The sequence below is a fragment of the Marmota marmota genome, unplaced genomic scaffold, assembly GCF_001458135.2.
Source record: "Marmota marmota marmota unplaced genomic scaffold, marMar, whole genome shotgun sequence".
NCBI classification, from domain to species: domain Eukaryota; kingdom Metazoa; phylum Chordata; class Mammalia; order Rodentia; family Sciuridae; genus Marmota; species Marmota marmota.
The window spans coordinates 587,364-610,534 of record NW_026000173.1 but is presented as its reverse complement, the minus strand read 5'-3'; the positions used below and the strand labels follow the sequence as shown (position 1 = coordinate 610,534).

General features: G+C 39.4%; 1 protein-coding gene and 1 pseudogene across 2 annotated transcripts in view; one reads left to right on the top strand and one right to left on the bottom strand.

Moving 5' to 3' along the window:
- Nucleotides 1-7,031: 7,031 nt before the first annotated feature.
- Nucleotides 7,032-10,477, bottom strand: LOC107159899 (annotated as a pseudogene).
- Nucleotides 10,478-14,093: 3,616 nt separating this feature from the next.
- The window catches only part of LOC125611942 (C-type lectin domain family 4 member A-like), a 17,568-nt gene continuing 8,490 nt past the window's right edge, over nucleotides 14,094-23,171 (top strand). The window contains exons 1-2 of one of the 2 annotated variants that reach the window (XR_007342193.1): nucleotides 14,094-14,335; nucleotides 15,686-15,910. Coding sequence is in view for 1 of the 2 variants with exons in the window: in XM_048787836.1 (XP_048643793.1) it covers nucleotides 14,203-14,335; nucleotides 22,661-22,771 (244 nt within the window). In the remaining variant the exon portion in view is untranslated. Of the gene's footprint in view, nucleotides 14,336-15,685; nucleotides 15,911-22,660; nucleotides 22,772-23,171 lie in introns of those variants that run through there. The other variant, XM_048787836.1, reaches the window with a different exon arrangement.

The following is a 23,171-nucleotide window of genomic DNA, read 5'->3' as shown; positions in this document are numbered from 1 at the left end:
AGTCTTTCCTTGAGTAGTGACATGAAGTGTGCTTTTGAATTTAAACCATTTCAGGCTTTCCTTTACCTGAGGATGGAGGATTAAAAATTTTTATTGACCTTTGCTCAATATTCATCTTGACTGATACTTGTGACAATATTGACCACAAGGCCTGTAGTTCTGCCAAGAGGAGCAGAATTTTTATTCTCTAAGCAAAAGACAAATCTTGTGAAACAAAGAAAATGTGTGGGTAGAATTAAAACACCTTCAGTAGGTACTCTGCCTGGAACAGTGGCCTTAGGAATGTTTTGCTTGTCCACCCCTGAAACGAACTTTAAAAGACCATGTAGCCTCTTATGCAATTTTACATCGAAAATATTTCTTCATGTTATAGAAACAAAGGTTTCAACTTGTGGAACTTTGTAAATACTGACACTTAAAATGATTACATCTCTTTTAAAAATACATCTCCCAATGTCTAGAAACCATAACAAAGTTTAATCCCCACGATCAATTAAAAGAAGAATAAGTGAAAATTCTGTTATTCTGGTTACCACTAGTTCTGTGGGTGATAAAGGCTTTTCCCTTTGGAAAAATCAGTGTTTTGTTTAGTGGTTAGATGTTTTACACTCTTTTCCCCCTTGGACTAATACTTATGTCACACTTCTCTGATCCACTAAATACATACATAAGTACATGTTTAAAAATTTTCTTTCCTGTGGGGTCTTAGGCTTTAAGGTTGTAAAAATTCTTTTGGATTTGCTTGTTGTTACAAGTATGATCAGTATACATATTGAACACATCATGAATTTACTATAAATTTTGATAAAACATTACTAATAAAATGAAATTCCATTTGAAATCTTAGCAAGGTGAATGGGGATTTAAAAACTGTAATATGATGTATCCATAATCACATCATTATTAGCATGAGATAGTTTTCAACATCAATGATATTCCTAATTTTCAACTTGATGACACAAACTGATTAATTTTGGTATCTTAAGGTAGTATATAGAAATGATATGAGGTTTGTTAGAAAGTCACCCAAATTTTTGAAAATTTTAGTTCTCTATTCATGATCATATAGTAAACTATTAAGAAAATTAATAGTAATGGTTCTTCAAATAGAATTTGATTATGCTACTGTGTTAGCTATATATTGATGTGATCAAAGTGTCTTACAAGAACAATTAAGAGGAGGAAAAGTTCATTTTGGGGTCATGGTCTCAGAGGTCTAAATTCATGGACTCCAATGCTCTGAGCCTGAGATGAGTGAGAACATTATGGCAGAAGATGGAGGAGAGATCTCAGCTTGGGGAACTTGGAACAACCAAAAGCAATGTCTGCCAAGTGTCCTTGCAGTGACCATTGGAGGGGTGGCCATGGAGCAAGCACAGGGACTGCAACACATGGCCTCACGCCCAGAGCCACACTCTTATCTGCCTAGTTACCAGAGCTGTGCCTACAGGGATGATTACAGGGGTAAGCTGCCTGCAGTTCACAAGCTTAGAATGAGGGAAGTGGCCTGCCACTCAGACAGTACTCCATGTACTTGTCCCCACACTTGCTGTCTTGTCTTTCTCCTCTCTTGCACTTTGCCTTGTGTGATGAGATGACATAGTACAAAGGCCCTCATCAGATGTCAACACCATATTCTTGGATTCCCATCCTCCAGTACCATGAGGCAAATAACTGCTCTTCATAAATTCCCAGTATGTGGTATTCCCTTATAGCAGCCAAACCTGTAGTAAGACATTAGGGCAGAGGTGACTTCCCAGATTGTGTTTTTTCTTGTCATGGCGGAGATTCTGAGAAAAGTGTTTTTGATAGAAGTGTATTGTAACTCTCAGACTTTTTGTTTTTGGGAAAATGTGGATGATCACTTTTCTAGGTAAATTCCCTCAGTTGTATTTGACATCTCCCTTCACTGTCGGAATGTGAGCCTGTAATGTGTCTCACTTGCACTATTCTATGTAGTCTGCTTTCCCATAGTTCTCTTCTTTTCAATTCAACGTATGTGTTACCAGCACAATAATGTTTCTGAAAGAAAGCTCTGTTCATGTTTCTTTCTTCCTTACTCTTCCCCATATTATTCTTTGCTTGCACATTGAAGTCCAATGTATTGTCTGTCCTCAATTTACCGGCTTTTCTTTCAGTTGCAATTTGTTCCAGTAAACTGGTGTGCCAGTCATTCTTCAAACACCAGAAATGTTGAATGCTGGCTAAAATTCCCTCCCCCTAAAACGTCTTCCTTTCTCACCTGCCTGTCAAAATCCTTCCTATTGTATAAGGCTAGCTCAAATACTACTCCAAGAAACATCCACCTATCCTTCCCATCTGAAAGGTACCCTCTATCATTTTGTTTAGAACAATGTTGAAATCCTCCTACTAATTTTGTTAGCTCTTGAACACAATAATCACATTTTTAATTTTCTTGCATTACTTCACATATATCTTTCTTGTTGGCAGATGTTCACAAAGTACTTGTTGAATTAGTGATATCTGTGCAGAGGGATTATAAGTCATCAATATTTGTATTCATTCTTTTACTCATTTTCTTAAATGTTGCTCCTAGTGATACTACTTTACTATTTCTTATATGGTTTTGTCATTGTTCCGAAAATATTATTTCATTGCTCCTGAGTCGGTCAAGATGGGCAGGCCAGGTAACCCGTGATAAAGATAGATTTTACTTTGACACATGGACTGTTGGGCCTGGGAAGAAGCATTAGGTATAATGTAATATAATTGTGGTAAATTTAATATTTTAAAGTCTCTCTCATGTGATCTATTACTGGCTTATACTGTATCATACTTTGCTCATGATTCTTTTCATTTATAAACTTTTAACAACCACGTTTTTTAGTGTTTTTAAATTGTGCCTGAAGAAAACATATGGATTTGTGAATCTACAACTTATACCCAGTAGCTCCCCATCAATCACATATACTCTTCAGAAAGAAAGATTAAATTAGTATTACATATACTCATGGGTATTTAAACATGGGGATGTATAATGGTTGTGATGACTTTCACAGTGGTTTTGTGGTCTGGGATTTATTTCAAAAATTATTTTTTTATGAAAAAATATAATTTTATTCCTATTTTGAAGAACATAGGATGTGGAGGCAGCACACTTTTTTTTAAAGAGGTGTAATATACATGTATTGTCTGCAGTAAAATAAGGGTCCATTGTGATCTCATATTTTGCCCTGTTAATCTAGTGATAGTATCATGTTACCAATTAAACAAATAATGCTCTATAGACCAACTATTGATTTTTTTGTTGGCTGTTCAATATTTTCTCTGTTCTTGAGTATGTTTTGCCTCTGCACCTGGAGTTGGGAAGAAATGTCATTGCAGCATTCTATGTGGCTGTTGCATCTGGCTGCATGATTGCTTGGGACCATTAGAGGGCATGCTCCCTCTAGCAACAATTGTAGGAATTATTGCTTAGACTTCCTGAAGAATGAAAGTGTTTAAAAGGAAAAAAGAAATAAAGACTCTGCAGGTACTTTATCTGTGGAGTCTGAGACTGTACCTGTTTCAAAATTTTTTGCAACAAAATTTGTTCCCTAATCCTACCATATGTATAAGTATAATACACATTAAACAAAAATGTGAAAAATTAAAAAAAAATTGAAAACAAAATGGAACATAACAAAAAACAAAAACAACAACAAAAAAATCTCCTACAAACAACAAAAAATGAAAACAATAACCTACTGCCTCCTCATCCTATATTTTTTTGAGTAATAGTTATTTGTTAGGCACTAGCTAAATGCTTTGTATGAATATTCTCATTTAATCTTCACAGAAACCTCCAAGGGAGGTAATATGGTTTATGTGTCTTACAGTTGAGGAACACAGACATAGGGAGAGTAAATAAAGCTTCCTACTGTACCTATAGTGCCACTATGTTAGTATAAAGGATAATAACTAACGAACTGATTGCGGCCCACCTCTGTGCCTTCATTCCCAAAAGAGAGACTCTCCATGTTCATCCTAATATACCAGACATTCTGATGCAATCATGTGCTGCATTATTTCAGTGCCTTTGCACCCTCTGGTCTTTTATGCCTCAAATAACTATATGACTTCAGTACTCCTCATATTCTGTGGCGGTGTTGCAGAAAATCTCCTTTCTGTGCTCCAAAATTTTTGCATAGGTCCTACTTCTTCTAATATAGAAGTTTTCTTGATAAGCTCAAGTGGAAACAGTCTCTTCCTTCTCTCTCTTTTTTTTTGACACAACTGCATTGACCATAATGTGATATTGAGCCTCTCCCACTGTACTGAAATTATTTATTCACATGCTTATCTAATAGGTCTTATCCCTTTACAATAAGAATTGTATTTTTTCCCTCCTTTTGGCTCCCAATAATGTTTATTCAGGATAAAGACAAATAAAAGGGAATGAGAGATAAAATAAACATAGGAGTAACTGATATTATAACCAAGTTTTAACAGTTAAAGCTTATATTGGGAGATAATTGTGATAAGCTTCATTTATGGTATTTGAATATTTCAATATTTTGAAGGTATTTAGATATTTATATCTAATTTTAGTATTATACATGTTTAAAAAAATCTAAGGAGAACCATTTTTATGAACAATGTCTGTTTTAGTCAATTTTGACACTGATGTAACCAAGAGACCCCACAAGAACAGTGTTAAAGAAGGAAAGGTTTATTCAGGGCTCATAGTTTCAGAGGTCTCAGTCCATTAGACTCCCAGGTAAGTTGCACCTCTTGCCCCTGGACTGTGGTGAGGGGAAGGGGTTTTGGTAACCCCCTGCCAACTGTGATCCATCTACAAGGTCCTTCTATGTGGATTACTGGAACAACCCACTTCTGAGGCATTCCCTATGTTTTCATTTGTAATTGTAGATGGGGAGAAGCTCTATAGATTTAGTTTCTTCTAAGTCTAGGTGTGGTCTCCAGAAAACGTCTGTCCTTCCCAGCACCATTTTCTGCCAACAATTTAAGTTGAATTGTGCAATGTCCTTGATTGTCTTTGCTCCTTCTAACCTTTTTAAACTGTTTGCTTTTTTTTTTTTTTTGGTAACTGTTGTTCAGGAAGCAAGTGCCTGTGCTTTTCTGCCTTTGTTCTTTCTCCTGGCCCTACTGTAGTCAGCTTCTGGGTAAAGGAGTTATTTTCTTATTTTTTGATCTAATAAAATAATTCACACTTGCCCAGGTATTAAGTTGTTCACGAGTATTTGCTCTGCCACCCACCTCTCTGGTCAGTTGTTTTTTCCCTGCTTTGATTCCAGGCTGCAGAGGAGTTGATGGTTGTTGTCCTGGTCTGCTCTGCCATCTTGTTTCTCTTAAATAATTTAAGTTCACCAATGTTATTGTTGTTTTCATTTTTTTTCTCACTTGTTTTTGTGGATTTTCTTTTGGGAGTAAGGTTTCTTTTGTTATGTTTTAAAAAATTTTTATTCATGAGTATGTTTTTAGAGGCAGTTTTCCTCCTGAGTAATCTCAATCTAGTTGGGCTGTGGGAGTAGTACTTTAAAGTGCTTTTGCATTTGCCTTTTTCATATTTTCAGTGTTATTAGATGTAGACAGATTTTTAAATTAAACTGGTGGTTAGAAATCTTTTCCCTATTATAGGTCATATAAATTTTCACTCAGTATCATTCTATGCAAAGAGACTGTGTTTTTACCCTCAACTTTTTATCATGAATAGTTTCAAACAGAAGCTGAATGAATGTATAATTAACTTCCATGTAACCACCATCTATATCTGAGAACTGTTAACATTTTGACCAATTACATAAATAGTATTTTTTGCACCATCTGAGAGTATGTTTTGAATATGGAACCTTGCCTGCCGCAGTCTGGCTGGGCACAAAATCACGAGCCACTCAAGCAGGAACAAACTTTTATTATTTTTTGAAACTGCCGCCAATGTCCGGTACGCGCCCGGGAAGATTTTCGATCCACCCACGCGGCCTCCTCCCGGACCCGCAGAGAGCGCCCCTCCCCCGGAACTCCCTCCTACTGTACTTCCCCAACCAATGGGAACTCTCCAGGAGTCCCGTAGCTGGCCTAGGTGAACAGCAGGAGTCCAATATCCATATGAATGCAAATCTTAACATAATCATATCATCTCAATGGCTAGCTGGCGTCACCTTTCGACCAAAAATGCCATGCATCATATACTTGGCTCTTAGCACTTGCCCCCAAATACTTCAGTACACATCTTTTAAAATTTTCACTTTCCTACAAAATTGAAAATACTCTCTACTGGCTATTTGAAAATACTCAGTTCATTGCTGTGAACTGTTGTTTTTCCAGTGTACTAAATGTCCCCTGTACCTGTTAACTACCTGCTTTCCAAACCTCTATTTCAAATAGTCACTGGTAACTAGTATATTATTTACGTCTATGAGATCAACATTTTAGCTACCAAGTGAGGGAGAATATGCAGTATTTGTCTTTTTACACCTGACTTATTTTAGTGAATATTTCCCAGTTTCATTCATGTTGCCACACGTGAACAAATCTCATTTTTCATATTAGTGAATAATATTCAATTATGTATATATGCTACATTTTCTTTATCCATTTTTTTGTTGATGTACAACTTATTTTATATTCTGGCTGTTTTGAGTAGTGCAGCAATAAATATAAGAGTGAATGTATCTCTTTTATGACAATTGCAGTTTTTCAAATATGCACCCAAAATGAGATAGTTGGGTCATATGGTGAGTTTATTTTTAAGAAAATTTTTTTGAGGAAATTTTTTAGTTTTTCCATCATGGCTATACTAATTTATATTCCCACCAATAGTGTATAAGACTTACATTTCCTTTGCATTTTTCACCAGGATTTGTTAGTTTTTGCTTTCACTGATAATAGGTATTTGAACTGGGATGAGATGATTTCTCATTCTGTTTTTTTCTCAGTACTTTATTATTAGCTAAGCTTCCCCTACCAGGAAAAAGAAAATAAAGCCTACAAAATATATCTCAAAAAATTCTCTGACATTTATAAGCAATTGAGTATATTCTAGATCCCACTTGCAGGCTGCAGTACTCTTACCTACAATGCAGGCTCAAATAAATACTACCCATATAATGTACATCATAAACCTGAGTTTGCAATGGGGGAATTTTGTCACTTTCAACATTTTCAGAGTCAATAACTGCTAATGTTTGACTTTGAAGCTTAATATCAAGTACATATTTCTCCACAATGTATTGAACTTCTTTGTAATTCCATGTGTCCAGTCTATTAATTCTTTGTCAATTTTTGTGGCTTCATTCAGGATTCTTTCCTGTTTTTCATTCAATGGTGACAGGAGGTCCAAGATCTTATACATCTGCTTCATACCTGAGCAAGCATCAGGAGACCAACTCTTGGTTTGTTGCCTCCATGGAGTGGTGTGGCTAGACATGAGCAATCAAAATCCTCCTGACTTGGATTTAAAGACTGAGCATTCAATTTCTCAATGAAATTCACAGCACAGCACAAGTTGGTGAAATAGTATCTGTCCTCCCTGTCATCCGCCAGCTGGGGTTGCAGAAGCGGGTGATATACTGTATGTAGGACTACAGGTGGGGTGGGTTTGTCCTTCAGCACAATTAGACAAGCTTGGGAAAGAAGCAGAAGAAGGCTCAAGTCATCCACAGAAGCAGGCTCATTGTTGGTGATCTTGATGGCATTGAAGATGTGCTTGCTACACCTGGTCTGGTAGGCCAACTTATCTTGGGCACAGGCTGAGAATCCATATCAGAGATATCTGGTCCTCTTCTGAATGGTGTGGTCTTTCTTTTCATCAGTGGTTTCTGAACAGAACACATATTTAGAGAGGAGAGTCATGATGTACTTTTCCATTTGATCCATTATCTTCTCAACTGTTTCTGGAGGTAATTTTTCACGAGTCAGTATTCTTTCTGCCAGATTCTGGTAAAACTCCTGATGACACTCTGACTGCTCCTCAATGCTCAAATCCTTTTTGTAATGTATTCTTCCCAAAACATCTTGGTTGGCTTATAGATCTCGTTGGTTTTGTGGAAGATCTTGAGGATCTCTATTAGTGCCTTAGACCCTGTTTCAATGCTGATTTGACAGTTTATGGAAGGACTGGGAACTTTTGCTTCCTGAATTTCTGACCTTTTTGATCCAACTCTGGAACAAGCACTGAACAATTTCTTCACTGTGGTTACCTTGTGGATCTTTCCACTGGTTTTCTTTTCTTCAAATTTGGAAAATGTGATGAAGGCTGCCCCCTGGCTGCTCTGAGTGCTGCTGGCCAAGGCCTCTTCCTCCTCCTGCTGAAGTCCTTCAGCCAGCTCCCAGTCCTTCTGGATCTGCTTTTACTGGGCTCTATGGTACTCCTCTCTCCAGCACTGGGAGCAGAAGCCCTGCGGGGCAGGGTTGCCATAATAGCCACAACCCTTCTTGTACAGGAGCTCCAACTGGTCTCTGTGAATTCCTAGGTGCTCAGGCTTAAGACTGCCTGGTGGCTCCTGAAGTCAGCACCACCTCCCCTGGTGCAGCTCCAGGAGGTGCCTCACTGTGGTTTTGATTTGCATTTTGCTGATGGTTAGTGACACTGAAATGTTTTCCTGTGCATGTGGGTAATTTGCATCTTTTCATTTTAAGAAATGTGTGTTCAGATTGCCCATTTTCAATTGGACAATTTGTATTTTTATTGTTGTGATTCTGGAATCCTTATACATTCTTGTAGTAATTCCTGTCAGAAAATTAGTTGAAAAATATTTTCTCCTCTTCTGTAGGTTGTATCTTTACTCTGTTGTTTCCTGTGCTGTTTTCTTGCCATAATGTTTTTATTTGCTGTCAGTGCTTTTGGGGTATTATCCAAAAATATATCTTTTCTTCTATGGATGTATTGAATTTTTCCCCCATGTGTTTTTCTTGTAGTTTTATAGTTTTAGGTGTTAAATTTAAGTCTTTAATACATTTTGAATTAAGTTTTGTACTTGGGGAGATGTGGTGGTCAAATGAAATCCTCTATTTTTGGGATTTCAAAAATGAAGGTAGATAACTGTATTTCCACTTAAAACAAAAAATCACAATGTGGCAATAAAATTTCTTGTGTGTTCATTTTTCCAAATTTTCCCTCCCTAGTACATGTGTCTTTTATAATGTAGTTGCCTTCTCAATTGTTGTTAGAACATTTTATTTCGTCAGAGAGCATGGGTTGTGTGTACATGTGCTTGTGTGCTTAATTAAATATGTGCTAATTAGCATACCATTGGGAAACTATTTACAGCACTGAAAAGTGAGCAAAATTTGCAGCACATGACTTTTATTTACAAAAAGCTCATGAAGGAACCTGTAGCCTAAAAGTCAACATGAAAGGTACAACATAACTTTTTAGGAACTTCCATGCCTCCCTCAAGAGGGGTCACATAACATACATGACAGGCACGCGATACTAAATCCATAAAATATTAGTGAACACTATATTTCTTAAAAATCACAAGGAAATATAAATAGAAGTTCTAGTATTTTATCTTTCTGCCCTAGTGGTTTCTCTCTCTCTCTTTTTTTTAAACAACCAGGGACCTGTGCTCAATTTTAAAGAGATCTGTTGAGTATATAATTTAGAGGGTTTGGGCATAGATTGCATGTCCATTCCCAAGTGTTTATATCCTTCTCTGAGAAAAGATTAAGCTTTGATGCTATTGGCGTGTCTTCCTATGTGTGGAGTGTCTTTTTTCTGCCCTTTCACAGGTTTATCCAGGTGACATCCAAAGGCCAATAGATCAGAATGAATACAATATGCACTTGTTCCAAATTGAGGATGCTGCTGCACAGTTCAACTTACAAGGAGCCACTCATTGATTGTGAATACCTTCTCAATCCTCTTGTACCCTGGTACTGTGCTGTGGGATCACTGCTTGTGTGGACATCCTCCTTACCATGCCTCCTACCTGGGTTCCAGAATGAGAAACATTCAAAAAGGATCCAAGTCAACTTATAGTCAGTTTAGGATCTACATCCTAAGCCCACATGTATTGTGTGAGGGAAATAAATGTTATAAAACACTCAGCTTTAGGGGTTGTTTCTGATACAATGTAACCTATTTGCAATGTGACTTATTCTAGGGAAAGAGACATAAGTTTAGAAACATATTTTCTTAAATAAGTTGGATGAGAAAGCCTTTTAGAATCAGTTATTATTATTGCAAGGAGGGTTTGTATATGCACAACTGTCTAAATGCATGTACTTTTTGAAGTCCAAAAATTAATTGCAGAGAACATAAGACTACTTTGTGCACTGTAGCACCCTTTTACTACTAAAAATTTCATTACTAAATTAAGCAGTAGATGGCAAATGGCAAATTAGGTGTTTGCTGTAGATGGGGTGAGCAGGTGGAATCAATGTAGCACAGGGCCTTAGAGCACAAGCAGGTAAAAGTGGCAGTGAAGGGGTTTGTCATGACAGTGGTATTGGAGCCCCTGAAAAGTGAAGAAAACCTCACCGTGGTGATGGTGGGAGTGTCTTCTGGCATGGATAATCAGAGCCTGAGCATGGTGAGGAGGCTGTCCACAAGTGTCCATGGTCCAGAGCAGAGTAGCAAAGGATAGGAGAATTGAGGAGGTGTCCCCAATAGGGGAAGGCTGGTGTGATATGTCAGCCTGTGAGAAGAGCCATCTATGTGGTCTTGTGGTCAGGTATGGGGAACATAAGCAGGATAGGGAAGTATTTATGCATGAAGTCACTTTCTGTGAGAAGTCAGAGCCCCTTTTGGGTGAGGAGTGAGTTCTTGGAGAAGTGCAGCCTGGCATAAAATCTCAGCATCTGGGAGAATCAAGTAGACACCACTGAACAGTGTTAGTTCCAATGTTGGTTGAGATTCAGTGCTTAAGTGTGATGAGGAGGGCATCCTTGCCAGAGGGTAAACCTGTGTGGATTTCAGAGACCAGGCAGGGTAAAGAGGATGTCTGTATGTAGAGAGTCCAGTGTTGGAACTCACCACATAAACAAGGTAAAGAAGGCATTAAATTTTTTTTTAGTTATTTTTTTAAAAAATATTTTCTACGTGACAGTAGAATGAAGAATGTATTTTGGCAGAACATAAATACATAAAGTATAACTTATTCTATTTTGGTTCCCACTCTTTGTTCATACAAAATGTGGAGTTATACTGGTTATGTATACAAATAAAAGCCTAGGAGAGTTATGACCAATTAATTTGACTCTCTCCTATTCACCTCTCTCCTCCCTTCCCTTTGTCTCTCTTTGCTAGTCCAATCTATTTCTACTATTCCCCACTCCAACATCTCTTATTTTGGGTTAGCATCCACACATCATAGAGAACATTTGGCCTTTGTTTTTTTGGGATTGGCTTGTTTCAGTTAGCATGATATTCTCTAGTTCTATCCATTTTCTGGAAAATGCCATTATTTAATACTTCTTTTCTGTTTTCATTTTGGCCTTTGAAAAAATAAATCAGATTTGTGTGTATATGCCACATTTTATTTGCCCACTCATCCATTGAAGTTTGTCCATAGCTTGGCTATTGTGAGTTGAACTGCTATAAACATGGATGTGGCTGCATCTCTGTAGTATGCTGTCATTTGGGTATATGTTGAGGAGTGCTATAACTGGGTCAAATGGTTCCATTCCATGTTTTCTATGGAATCTCCATACTTCTTTCCAGAGTGATTGCACCAATTTGCAGTCCCCCTAGCAATGTATGAGAGGAACTTTCTCCTCACATCCTCACCAATACTTATTTTTACTTGTATCCTTTATAAATGCCATTCTGACTGGAGTGGTATGGAATCTTGGTGTATTCTTAATTGCATTTCTCTACTTGCTAGAGATATTGCATATATATATATATATTTGTATTTCTTCTTCTGTGAAATGTTTATTTTTGCCCATTTATTGACTGGTTTATTCATATTTCTGAGTTAAGTTTTTTTTTTTGGTACTGGGAATTGAATTTGGGGATGATTGGCCACTGAGCCACATCTTCATCCCTATTTTGTGTATTTTTTATTTAGAGATAGGGTCTCACTGAGTTGCTTAGTGCCTTCCTTTTTGCTGAGGCTGGCTTTGAACTTGTGATCCTCCTGCCTCAGCCTCCTGAGCTGCTAGGATTACAGGTGTGTGCCACTGAGCCCAGCTGTGAGTTAAGTTTTTTGTGTTCTTTGTATATCCTTGTATATCCTGAATTTAATGCCTTATCTGATGCACTGGTGGTGAAGATTTTCTCCCAATCTGTAGGATCTCTGTACACATTCCTTTTTTTTTAAAAATATTTTTTTTAGTTGTAGATGGACAAATACCTTTATTTTATTTATGTGGTGCTGAGGATCAAACCCAGGGCCTCATACATGCAAGACAAGCACTCTACTGCTGAGCCCCAGCCCTAGCCCCTCTGTACGCATTCTTGTTTGTTTCAAGAAGGAATTCTTGCTGGTAGTTGAGGACCTGGTATGGGACATCAAAGCCCAAAAAGGATGAACAAAATATCTACACAGAAGACAGACATGGTGTGGGTTTCATAAACTGAGCTGGATAAGAGAGCTCTCCACATGGTGTCTAACCCCAGAAGGGAAATTGATCCTTACATGGTGAGGACTTCTATCCATGGGAGTAACCTTGTGTGGGCTGTGAGAGCTCAGGCAGGCCAGGATGGCTACAGATAAGCTTTAAGAATCTGATTCATCCTTAAAGAAAAGTAGAGCAGTAATACACCATCTCACTGACACATTCCTCTGTATTCCCAAGAAACCATGCAAATTAAGAGAACAATATGAATTGTTCATATTGGTCTTGGACTAGAATGTTCAGGTGAATACTATCTTGTAGGACACTGACTCTCCTTCATACGTGTTGTAAATTTGAGGGGTGTCTTAGCACAGGATCAGAACTTCAGCAAAGTGAGCAGAATGTTCATTTTGTGGGGTATAGTTGGCTGGCCCTGTGTGAGAACATCAATAAGAGCTAAGAGGGCTTTAGGCTAGGGTCAGAAGATTAGATTAAGGAGTAAGAAATGTATTAGGAAGAACAGTGTCTTAGGGAATCATGGCACAAGATGAGAGATTTGTAACATCCAGAGTATAATCAAATGATTTAACAAATAAGTAAAAAGTTACAGATAACGAACACAGATTTCTTTATGTCACTGAAGTGTGGAAGAAATGTGGAAATTAAGAAAATGAAAATGAAATCTGAGGCATTGAATTAGAATTAGGGGTATTACTGTGAATTTAGTGATTTCAGTATATTTTTATATAAAATAAATATGGAAATCAGCAGAAACAAATATAGAAGTGAGAGAGAGGGAAAGATACGAGAGGAGATATAAGAGAAAAAAATGTAGATATAAGAGAAAAAAAGAGTTAGGTAGGGTTATTAAAAGAAGGGAAGTCATTTGGGGAGAACTGAGGCAAAGAACCCGGGCATGAGTTGGTTGAGAGCAGCTCTGTAGAATGATCCCACATGAAAGATTTAGTTTTTGGACTGTTTTCATTTTGGCCTTTGAAAAAAATAAATCAGATTTGGCACTCAGTTTAAGTTCATCCTCTTCTACACGTGATTCCATTTAATTTTTCCTACTGTTTAGTATAGTCATATGTACCTTCCAGAGCATGTTGTTAAGGTGATGTGGGGGGTAAAAGGAGAGATAAGGGAAGAATAAAAGGTGGCATCCCCTTTTATTAAGGATTTCAGGAGATCTCAAGGTGCCCAGTAGCAAAATGAATGAAGGTTGATGATGGTGCTGATTGTGAACTGGAAGGAAAGCAGAGAGCACAGAGGACACCTTCAGACTTTTCATTCCCCACCATGCTAAAGGAAGGTGGCTCTGAACACAGGGAGGCTGTCATCTGAGATTTGTGTAATGATCACCTTAGAATGTGGCACAAATAAGCTGCCTGATCAGTCAAACCTGATGACATGAAGGTTGTTTGGGTAATAAGTTACGTTTGCATGTGGAAGCACAAATTTCAGTTTTCCTGGTGAGTTTTCGGAATGAAGTTCTTAGGAAAGACTTCTCTAATTGCCTGATTCCTCTTTGCCTTTCCTTCCTATTTCTTTTGAGTTCCCACTTTTGTTACACTTATCTATATCTACTGTTTGAAGGCTGTGATTCTCATTCTGGTTGTCTTGAAGATGAGACCTCAGTGATTGTATATAGGTATGTGTATTTTTATTACTTCTGCTTTCATCTAGGTAGAGTAATTTGCTCTAAGGCTGGAATCTCATTTGTAATACGTTTTAATGAAAAGATGGCATGGGATTTCTGAAAAAAGCAGAAGGTTTCTTCTCAAGATGGCTTTGGGAACAAATTATGCTGAAGTGAGTTTGAAAAATGAACTGAAGTCCTCAGGCATCCACTCAAATTCTCCTGCAGGTAAAAGATCATTTTCCAGTGGTCAATGTTAATTAATTGAGGTGAAGAATGAAGAGACAGTTGATAAGCACGGCAGAGGTAATTTTGTTGCTGTTTCTCTGAAGTATTCATGTCTGGGACACCCAGGAATGTCTGAGGATTGTGCTGCCTGTAGATAGGAATGAAGGTGTTTTAGAGCTCAAAGTGGGGGAAAAATCCATAATACTTTCTTCACTCTTATCATTTACAGAAAATCAGATTTTGAATTTTATTGTATATCATTCCATATAGGAATATATAAAAATGTGTGTACCTGTATTTCCAGAACTGAAAGACTATAATACTGAGTTTTTCCTCCTCACCACTGACAATATACATAATTTAAAAATTTTTTTCTATTTATTTACTGCTTTTATCTTTTTTTTTTTTTTTGCAGTTCTAGGTTTGAACCCAGGGTGTTGTGCATGCTACCAACTGACTTATATCCCCAGCCCCGTTAGTGCTTTTATCTTAATGGAAGTTACTGCAAGACCCCCACACCTTTGGTAGTGATCATTTTCAGGTTTTGTATATCCTAGGCAAATTTGCTGTAGCATGAAGCTATACCCCCTGTTGAGAAAAGGCTTTCTGACCATGAAATAGTGACTTAAAAGGTTGATTGTATAGTAAAAACATGAAAGTTGGTCATAATGATTTATCTTGTATAGCATATTATAAGTTGGACATAGTATTATTTAAATATGTAATGAAGTAATGAGCAACCATAACAAAAATATTAATAAGAGATTATGTTGAAAAAGCATTTATGATACAGTATAAAAGAAAATAGTGAATCAGAAATCAGTAAATGTGTATGTCAATGAAATGGAAAAATGTTCATATATGTTGTACACACTTCAAAAATTGCTGAAAAGACATGGGCCAAAATATTAACAATAGTTAATCTCAATGGCAGAAATCTGTGCTTTTGGATATTTTATAAAGTTTTTTAAAAATAATAAACATAATTGACTTTATCTTATTTTAATTTTCATATTATTTCAAATATTCACATTAGTAGTTGTTGTGCTTTATGGGAGAAAATTAAAGAGTAGAAGAGAAAGATGTTAGTTTTTTATAACTGTGACCAAAATACCTGATAAGAACAACTTAGAGGAAAGAGCTTATTTTGGGACCAACATTTTGCAGTCCAGTCTTTGGTGAGTCAGCTCCATCACTCTGGCTCTGAGGTGAGGCAGAACATCATGGTGGAAGGGCATGGCAAAGTAGAGCTGTTCAGCTGATGGCAGCCAGAGGATCGTGGAAGTTTCCACAGAGATTTCAAAGCAAGACCTGAGGGTTCAAAGTGAAGCCGTGTTGGAATCTTTGCAGGATTCCCTCGAGAGGGCATGCATGAAGCTGTAAAGGGGAAGCTAAAGCTGGAATGGAGATCCCAGGGATTAAGATATGCCAGTAATGTGGAATGTCTGCTGAGGAAAGCTGTTGGCTGTAGATGGAGTCAGCCTAAGAAAAAGACAAATGTGGATGACAACCAGCAAGGTCATTTAGGTGGTGCTGCAGAAGCCCTTTGAAGATTACATCTCACCACAATATTACCAAGATGCTGGACATGGAGTTTTAGAAACTAATATCTGCCTGAGTTTGGGTTCCATCCTTTCCTTCTGTATTCTTATTCCTCCTTTTTGGAATGGGAACATTTATTTATGCCATTGTATATTGGAAGTATGCAACTTGTAAGGACAGGCACTGGTGATCAAAAGGAGGCAGATTAAAAGCAGCAGAATAAGGCTTTATTGGGATTCATTCCTGGGAGAAACCCTTGAGTTCAACAGAGTGGGTCTGGGAGAAATGCGCCTAGGCTCAGGATTGGAATTTTGTTGGGCTCAGGGCAGGTAGGGAGGGCTTGGGACAGGAAAGGGAGGTTTTTAGAATCCCTTGTCTTCCTGGGGTTGGTCAGGGGATCTTGCCTGAGATCCATGTCCTTCCAGGATTGGTCAGGAGAGCCTGCTGATTGACAGGTGGTTATGAGGCACCATGACTGCTTGTCTGTTGGCACCTGTTTGATTGTTCTTTCATGCACTTCGGTTGCCTGGTGCTTTGTTTCCTTAGCCACCTGAAATCAACCTAACATCCCAGCCTTTTTTATGATATACGATGCCGAATTCCATCTGGCTACTTCCCCTTTGCTAGGGGTACTGGGGAGAAGGGGATGGCTTGGGTTTTGGTTTGGTAGGAAGGCAATCGTGGGCATGAAGGAGCATCTGGTTGTAGGTCACTCTGGCAATTTCACCCCTGCGCTTACAGGTAAACCTGAATAGGGAGGTAGTAATTATTCATAGAAGTCCAATTACTAATATAGTAGTGAGAATGGGAGTCAGCCACATAATGAGGGTTGAGTTTAGCCAGCCTGGTCATTTGATTGTTGCTGTTTAAGCTTTTCACCCCCAAAATGGAGAATGTTGACATTCTTTTTGACCAATCTAGTTTCATTGATGTAGTAGCAGCATTTTTCTTTCAGGAATAGACAGGTTCCTCCTTTGTCTGCTGTCAGGAGATCCAGGGCTTGATGGTTCTCTAGTGAAACTAGGGCAATCGATGTTATTTGCCTTTTCAGGGAAGTGAAAGAGGCGATGGATGCCTCTACCACTTCCCAAAGTTGTTGTTCAAGCTTCTGAGTAGTGGTTGCTGCATAACCAAGTCCTCCTGCCCCCAGTCTGGAGGCAGCAAGTGAGAAGGCTAGGGAGAGTCCAACTACTACTGGTAGAATGATGGCTCATCTTGCTCTGGAAAGGGAAGTAGTAACAAGCCATATTAATTTTTTGTTAGGGTACCATTGCACCTGAAAAAGAACCTCCAGAGGAGAAAAAGTTGGGGAACAGATTCAAATGATCTGGTCATAGGGTACTGAACCAGAGGAAATGTAGCAGCAAGAGAAATTCCCTGATGAGTTATGAAAAAGGGGTACTTCCTGAAAGGCTAGAGAGGGGGATTCTTGGGGGTTGGTTGAGGTATTGAGAGGAAGATTAATGGGAATCACAGTTAAAGGAGTATGATACAAACCTGTGCAGAGGAAACAGTCTGAAATGTTATTAAATTTGGATAAATTGAGAAGCTGAAGGCCCTGATGTACTAGGGCCATCCATGAAAAAGGGTCATCTTTAGGATGGGCAACTGCATCCATCCACCTTTCTCTTGCTCCTGGATGGTTATGTGAATTTGAGGGGACACTTGTACATAAGTTCTCCAGATTCTGATAGAGGCTGAGGGGAGCTTGGCAAAACCCCACGAATAAAATTTATGAACACCAGATGCTCATTTCATGTCCCATGGGTCCCAAATAGTTAATTTGGTGTATGCTCATTTTTCATAACAAGGCTTATCTACAAAGTGTGTCTTGCATGAATTATAAGGGCACCCACCATAGATGTTAGGCCTGCGCTTATAAGATTCCTAGTTTGGTCTGATATGAAGTATAGCATTGCTGCACGTATGTGGGACGAGGTGGCTTGGTTGAATCCAGTAATGATAAGGGTGACCACCTGATTGCAGCCAGTGGAAAGGCAATTACCTTGACCCATAAACTGAGAGTGCATGGTGCCATCCTGGTGCCATGTCGCTTGGATGTAGAAGCACCATCTCTGGGTTGGGATAGAAATTTGTGAGAGAGTAATGATTAGTAAAAGAAGAAGAGGGTTGATGAGAAATCTTGAGCTTGGTGTGCCCCAGCATGGTGGAAGTCTAGGACTGGACATTTGGAACATGTGTCTTTTTAAGGCAGGAGACATGATATCAGGGGGAATGGCCCAAAAGCTTGGCTGCCATTGGCATAGTAAGTATGACTGTATGGGGTTTTGTCTAGCAAGATTCCAATGATTAAGGACACAGTTCCCAAAGTAAGACTGCATCACCTGGTTGAAGAGGGTCCAATTTAGTTTGTGGTTGCGTTGGGATTGAGGCAATGGATGGTGCAGGAAGATATCAATCTGCACATTCCCTTAGGAGTTTGTGTAGAAGTGTGAGATATGGCAGGTAGAACACAAGGGGACTAAGAGTGATTGGAGAGCTTTGGTTGATTAAGAAAGGGTGCCCATAGAGTATCTCAAAGGGGCTAAAGCCTGAGGGGGCTCTAGGGGCTGCCTGAATTTGGGTGAGGGCTAATGGCAGGAAATTGGGCCAGGAAAGCCTGAATTCAATAGCAAGTTTAGTGAGATGTTTAGTGAGATGATCCTTGAGAATGCCATTAGCCCTCTCAACCTTACCTGAGGATTGGGGATGGTAGGGGATGTGGATCCTCCAAGTGATGTTGAGGCCTTTGGAGACTAGTTGAACAACCTGAGAAGTGAAGGCTGGACCATTGTCTGACTGAATGGAGTTAGGAAGTCTGAACCTGGGAATGATCTGCTCAATGAGGATGGAGGTGATGGTGTCAGTTGTTTCCCTGGAGATAGGAAGTCTTCTATCCAACCTGAAGAAGTATCAAGAAAAGTAAGTAGGTAGTGAAGCTTTTAGTGCCTAGATATGTGAGTGAAGTCAATCTGCCAGTCTTCGCCTGGCTGGTGACCCCTCATCTGATGTGTGGGGAGTTTAGGTTTGATGCCCCCTTGTGGGATACTGTAGAGCAGACAGAACAAGTGGAGTGGACCTGCTGGAGAGTAGTTCTCATTCCTAGGGAGTAAAAGAGGGGTTGTAAAAACTGGAAAAGGGATTTGGGGCCAATTTGAAGAGAGTTATGAAGGTCCATCAATAAACTGTAAGCTTGCTGTTTAGGGAGGGCAATTTGATCCCCCAGGAAGATCTGGCCATCCTCCCCGAAATGGCCACCTTGGGTTATTAGGTCCTGTCATTCCTGTGGGGAATAGTTAGGTTTAATTGTGGTGGATAGAAATAGGATAGGGGCTGCTGAGAATTTTTCCGTTAGTTCTCGTGCTATGGAGTCTGCTTTGTTGTTGCCTATAGCTATAGGATCAGAGGAAATTTGATGTCTTCTGCAGTGTATGATGGCCATTCATGATGGCAGTTGTAGTGCCTCTACAAGTTTGGAAATCAGATTGGCATTGACCACTGGTGATCCCTTTGTGGTCAAGAATCCACGTTCCTTCCAAATAGCCGAATATGAATGAGCAATTAGGAAATCATGTTTGGAGTCCGTGTATATGTTAACCTGTTTGTCTTTGGATAGAGTGAGAGCTCTGATAAGTGCAAAAAATTCAGCCTTTTGGAATGTTGTCCCTTCAGAGAGGCAGTCAGCTTCTAGAACTAAGGCAGTGGTGACATACTGCATATGCATCTTTACATTGTTTGTCACAACCCATTACAGAACTGCTGTTCACAAAAATGGTTAAGTCAGATGAGGAAATTGGGTAACCAAAGAAGTCTTCATGGGGTGATCGCAGGTCCTCTAGCACCTTAGGACAGGAATGGTTAGCATTTAAAGAGGGTGGGGATGGGGGGGAGTGTGGCAGGATTGAGGGAAGATGAAGAACAGAGGGTAATGGTGGAGTTTTCTATAAAGAGAAGGTGGAATTCTTGAATTCATGAAGGGCTCAGAGGGGAAGAGATTTTGATTTAAGAGGTCCTGTAGTCAATGGGTGGAGAATACAGTTATTGGTTGGAGCAAGGTAAGTTTTAGGACTTTCTTAGTTAGTTCTGCAGCTGCTGCCCATGCTCAAAGGCATGGTAGCCATCCACGAACCGTAGCATCAAGCTGCTTGGACAGGTATACCACTGGCTTATAGGAAGGTCCAGTTGGTTGAGTGAGGAGGCCTGTGTTGATACCCTGTCTTTTATGTGTATGGAGGAAAGGATGGTTAGGGTTAGGAAGAGATAAAGTGGGGAAGATATGAGAGCATCCCTGAGTTGTAAAAGGAGTTGGCTACTGGGTTAGGGGAGGTGAGGGACTCATGAGGGGGTGTCCTTAACTGTCTGGTACAAGGCCTTGACAGGACATGCAAAGTTGTGGAGCACTGCCTGAAAAAGCTAGCCAGACCCAGGAAGGAGAGAATGTAGTCTGCTGTTTTGGGTGGCTGTAGGTCACGGAGCGCTTGAATTTTGTCTGTTGTCAGGCTTCTAGAGGTTGGAGTGAGGAGTATACCTAATTGGTGACTGAAGAGGTAGTAAGCTGGGCTTTGGCTGGAGAGTTCCAATATCCCTGGGACCCTAGGAAATTGAGGAGCTGAGCAGTGTGAGTTTGGGAAGTCTTGAGGGATGAACTGCATGGGAGAAGGTCATCCACATACTGTAAGAGAGTGCTATCCTGCAAGTCACAAGTGGTTAGATCCTGTGCCAAGCCTTGCCCAAAGAGGTGGGGACTGTCCCTGAAGCCTTGGGGTAGAACTGTCCATGTCAGCTGTTGAGACCTAAAGGATACATGTGGAATCTTCCCATGAAAAGGCAAAGAGATAATAAGAGTCAAGATGACAGGCACTGTAAAGAAGGTGTCTTTAAGATCCAGGACCGTAAAATGAGAAAGGGTTGGGAACCACTGGGTTAATGGGAATAACTGCCTCATTAATTAGGTAAAGGTCCTGGTCTAAGTGATAGGCTCCTGAGGGATTGTGTACTGGCAATATGGGAGTGTTGCAGGGCAAGTCAGTAAGGATGAGGAGTCCCTGGGCAAGTAACCAGTATGATAGTTTTAATCCCCTCCCTATGGGTTTTGGAGATGGGAAACTTGGGATTCAAAGGAAATTTAGTTTGAGGTTTCAGTTGGATATGGACTGGCTTGCAGTGGGAAGCTATGACCAGCTTGGAGGTGTCCCAGATCAACGAGGTCAGGAGGCAACAACATGGTAGGTACTGTTGGGTTATTAGAGAGAGTAAGAGTTAGAGATAGAAGAATATGGGTGGTAGTATTTTTGGGTTGTTGTTGGAGGGTGGCTTCTAATAATTGGAGAACATCTCTGCCTAGGAGAGGAACTGGATAGGATGGAATGACCATAAAATAGTGTGTGAAAGGATGTTCCTCCAGGGCACAGGCCAGCTTAGCAGTTTGGTTTGGGAAGGAGGGTTTTCTACCAATCCCCATAACTGAAACCTGGGATGGAAACAGAGGCCCAGAGTGGGCAAGTAAGACACAATGTGTAGCCCCTGTGTCCACAGGGAAAGTTATAAACTTACTGGCTATCTGGAGTGTTACCTTGGGCTCCCTGAGGGTGATGAGGGTCCTCGAGTCTGGGCTTCTTTAGACTTCTGCAAACCCCAGTAGTTAAAGAGATGGGACCTCCTGGCTGGTTATACACTCGTGTGGAGGTTTGGTTTGAGAGATGATTATTTACGTTTTGGGCACAATGTGTTAACCCAGAATGTAAATGTCCTGTGGGAGGCATATTTTCCTGGATTTTAGGAGAGAGAGGTCTGAAATTTTGGAAGTCATTTACATAATGATAGCAAGTCCTACATGGGAATATATGCTATCACTCCAGAAGAGGATTTTAAACAAGAAGTAGGGATTAGGAAAGAACTCTTGGACATGCTACATTTTTTTAAGGTGAATGGAGGAAGAGAGCGGAAGGAAGAAGATAAGAAGCAGCAGTAAGAAAGGTGAGGCAGGAACAGGAGAGAACAGTGTACTAAGAGCTAAGGTGGAAGACCTGGGTTAAAGATTACAAGAAGGCCATTAGAAAATGACTAATAAATGGTCCTAGAAAATTACTGATGATCCATTTCAAGGATGATTTTAATGAAATGATGGAAGCCAAACCTGAATGAAGTGGGTCAAGGAATAAATAGGGGATTATAGGAAAACAGGAAATTTAATTTCTTGCAGTAGTGTTTATTAACCCAGGGCCTTGTATTTTCTAGGCAAGTGCTGTGATACTGAGATACTACTGCATTTTAGAAAATCCAATTTCTAGAGGTGGGGATGAGTGAGTTCTAAATTGGGAGAGACACACAAAAGAGATGAAGAGCAATGTTCTCTTGATCAATATTTAAGATCACCCAGAATTGGTTAAAATTAGCAATTTCTTCCTTCCCTCAAAGTCCCAGGTTGTGTATTTCCTTAAATAACTTCCACTCCCATCCCACAAAATTTAGCCTTTGTTTGCATCTTGGGTTACCTCTGGAAGGAGACTATGGATAACATCCTTCAGATCCCATTATGATGGAACTTTCACATCTTCTTCCAACTCCTCCTCTTTCAGCTATTCCTGGGGGTACCTAATATTTCCAAAGCAGTAGAATTAGGATTCCATTGACTGAGGGGTCATGGGGAAACTTTTTCTGTCAGGCTCTGTCCAATTGGGTAATTGGACATGTGTAGATTTTGTCCATAGAATGCAAGAAAGCAATGTAAACAGCAATGATCTAATGCTACCAAAAATTGATCGGTTTTATTCTATTTTCCAGCTTTCTTTCAAAAAAATTCTCAGCTGCTTGAAGACAAAAATTATAAAAGATTTATAAAAGAAATGATTCACACAAATTTGAAGTGTGTAAGAATCAATTCAACCATGGAAGGTAAAATTTCGTATGCCTAGAATTCAGTTGCTGATTGTAGTATGTAAGAGTCCCAAATCAGTCTTTATGATTTCCAGGTAGAACACACTAAGTAGTGGAGTCTCCTGGTCATTCTAAGCTACAAGCGTAGAATCGTAGAATCTAACATTCTTTATTTATTATTTATTATTCATTTATTTATTTCTATGTGGTGCTGGATGATCAAACCCAGTGCCTCACATATATGAGGCAGGTGTTGTACCACTGAGCTATAGCCCCAGCCCAGAATCTCACATTCTTATATGGATATTTAAAGTTGTTCATGTGAAGCTGGATTTGGAAAAAGGATATATTGTTACTGTATTTCTTTAGACTGTTCTTCTTTCTGAGGTTTCTGCAAGGCTAGTGTTTTTCTCACATG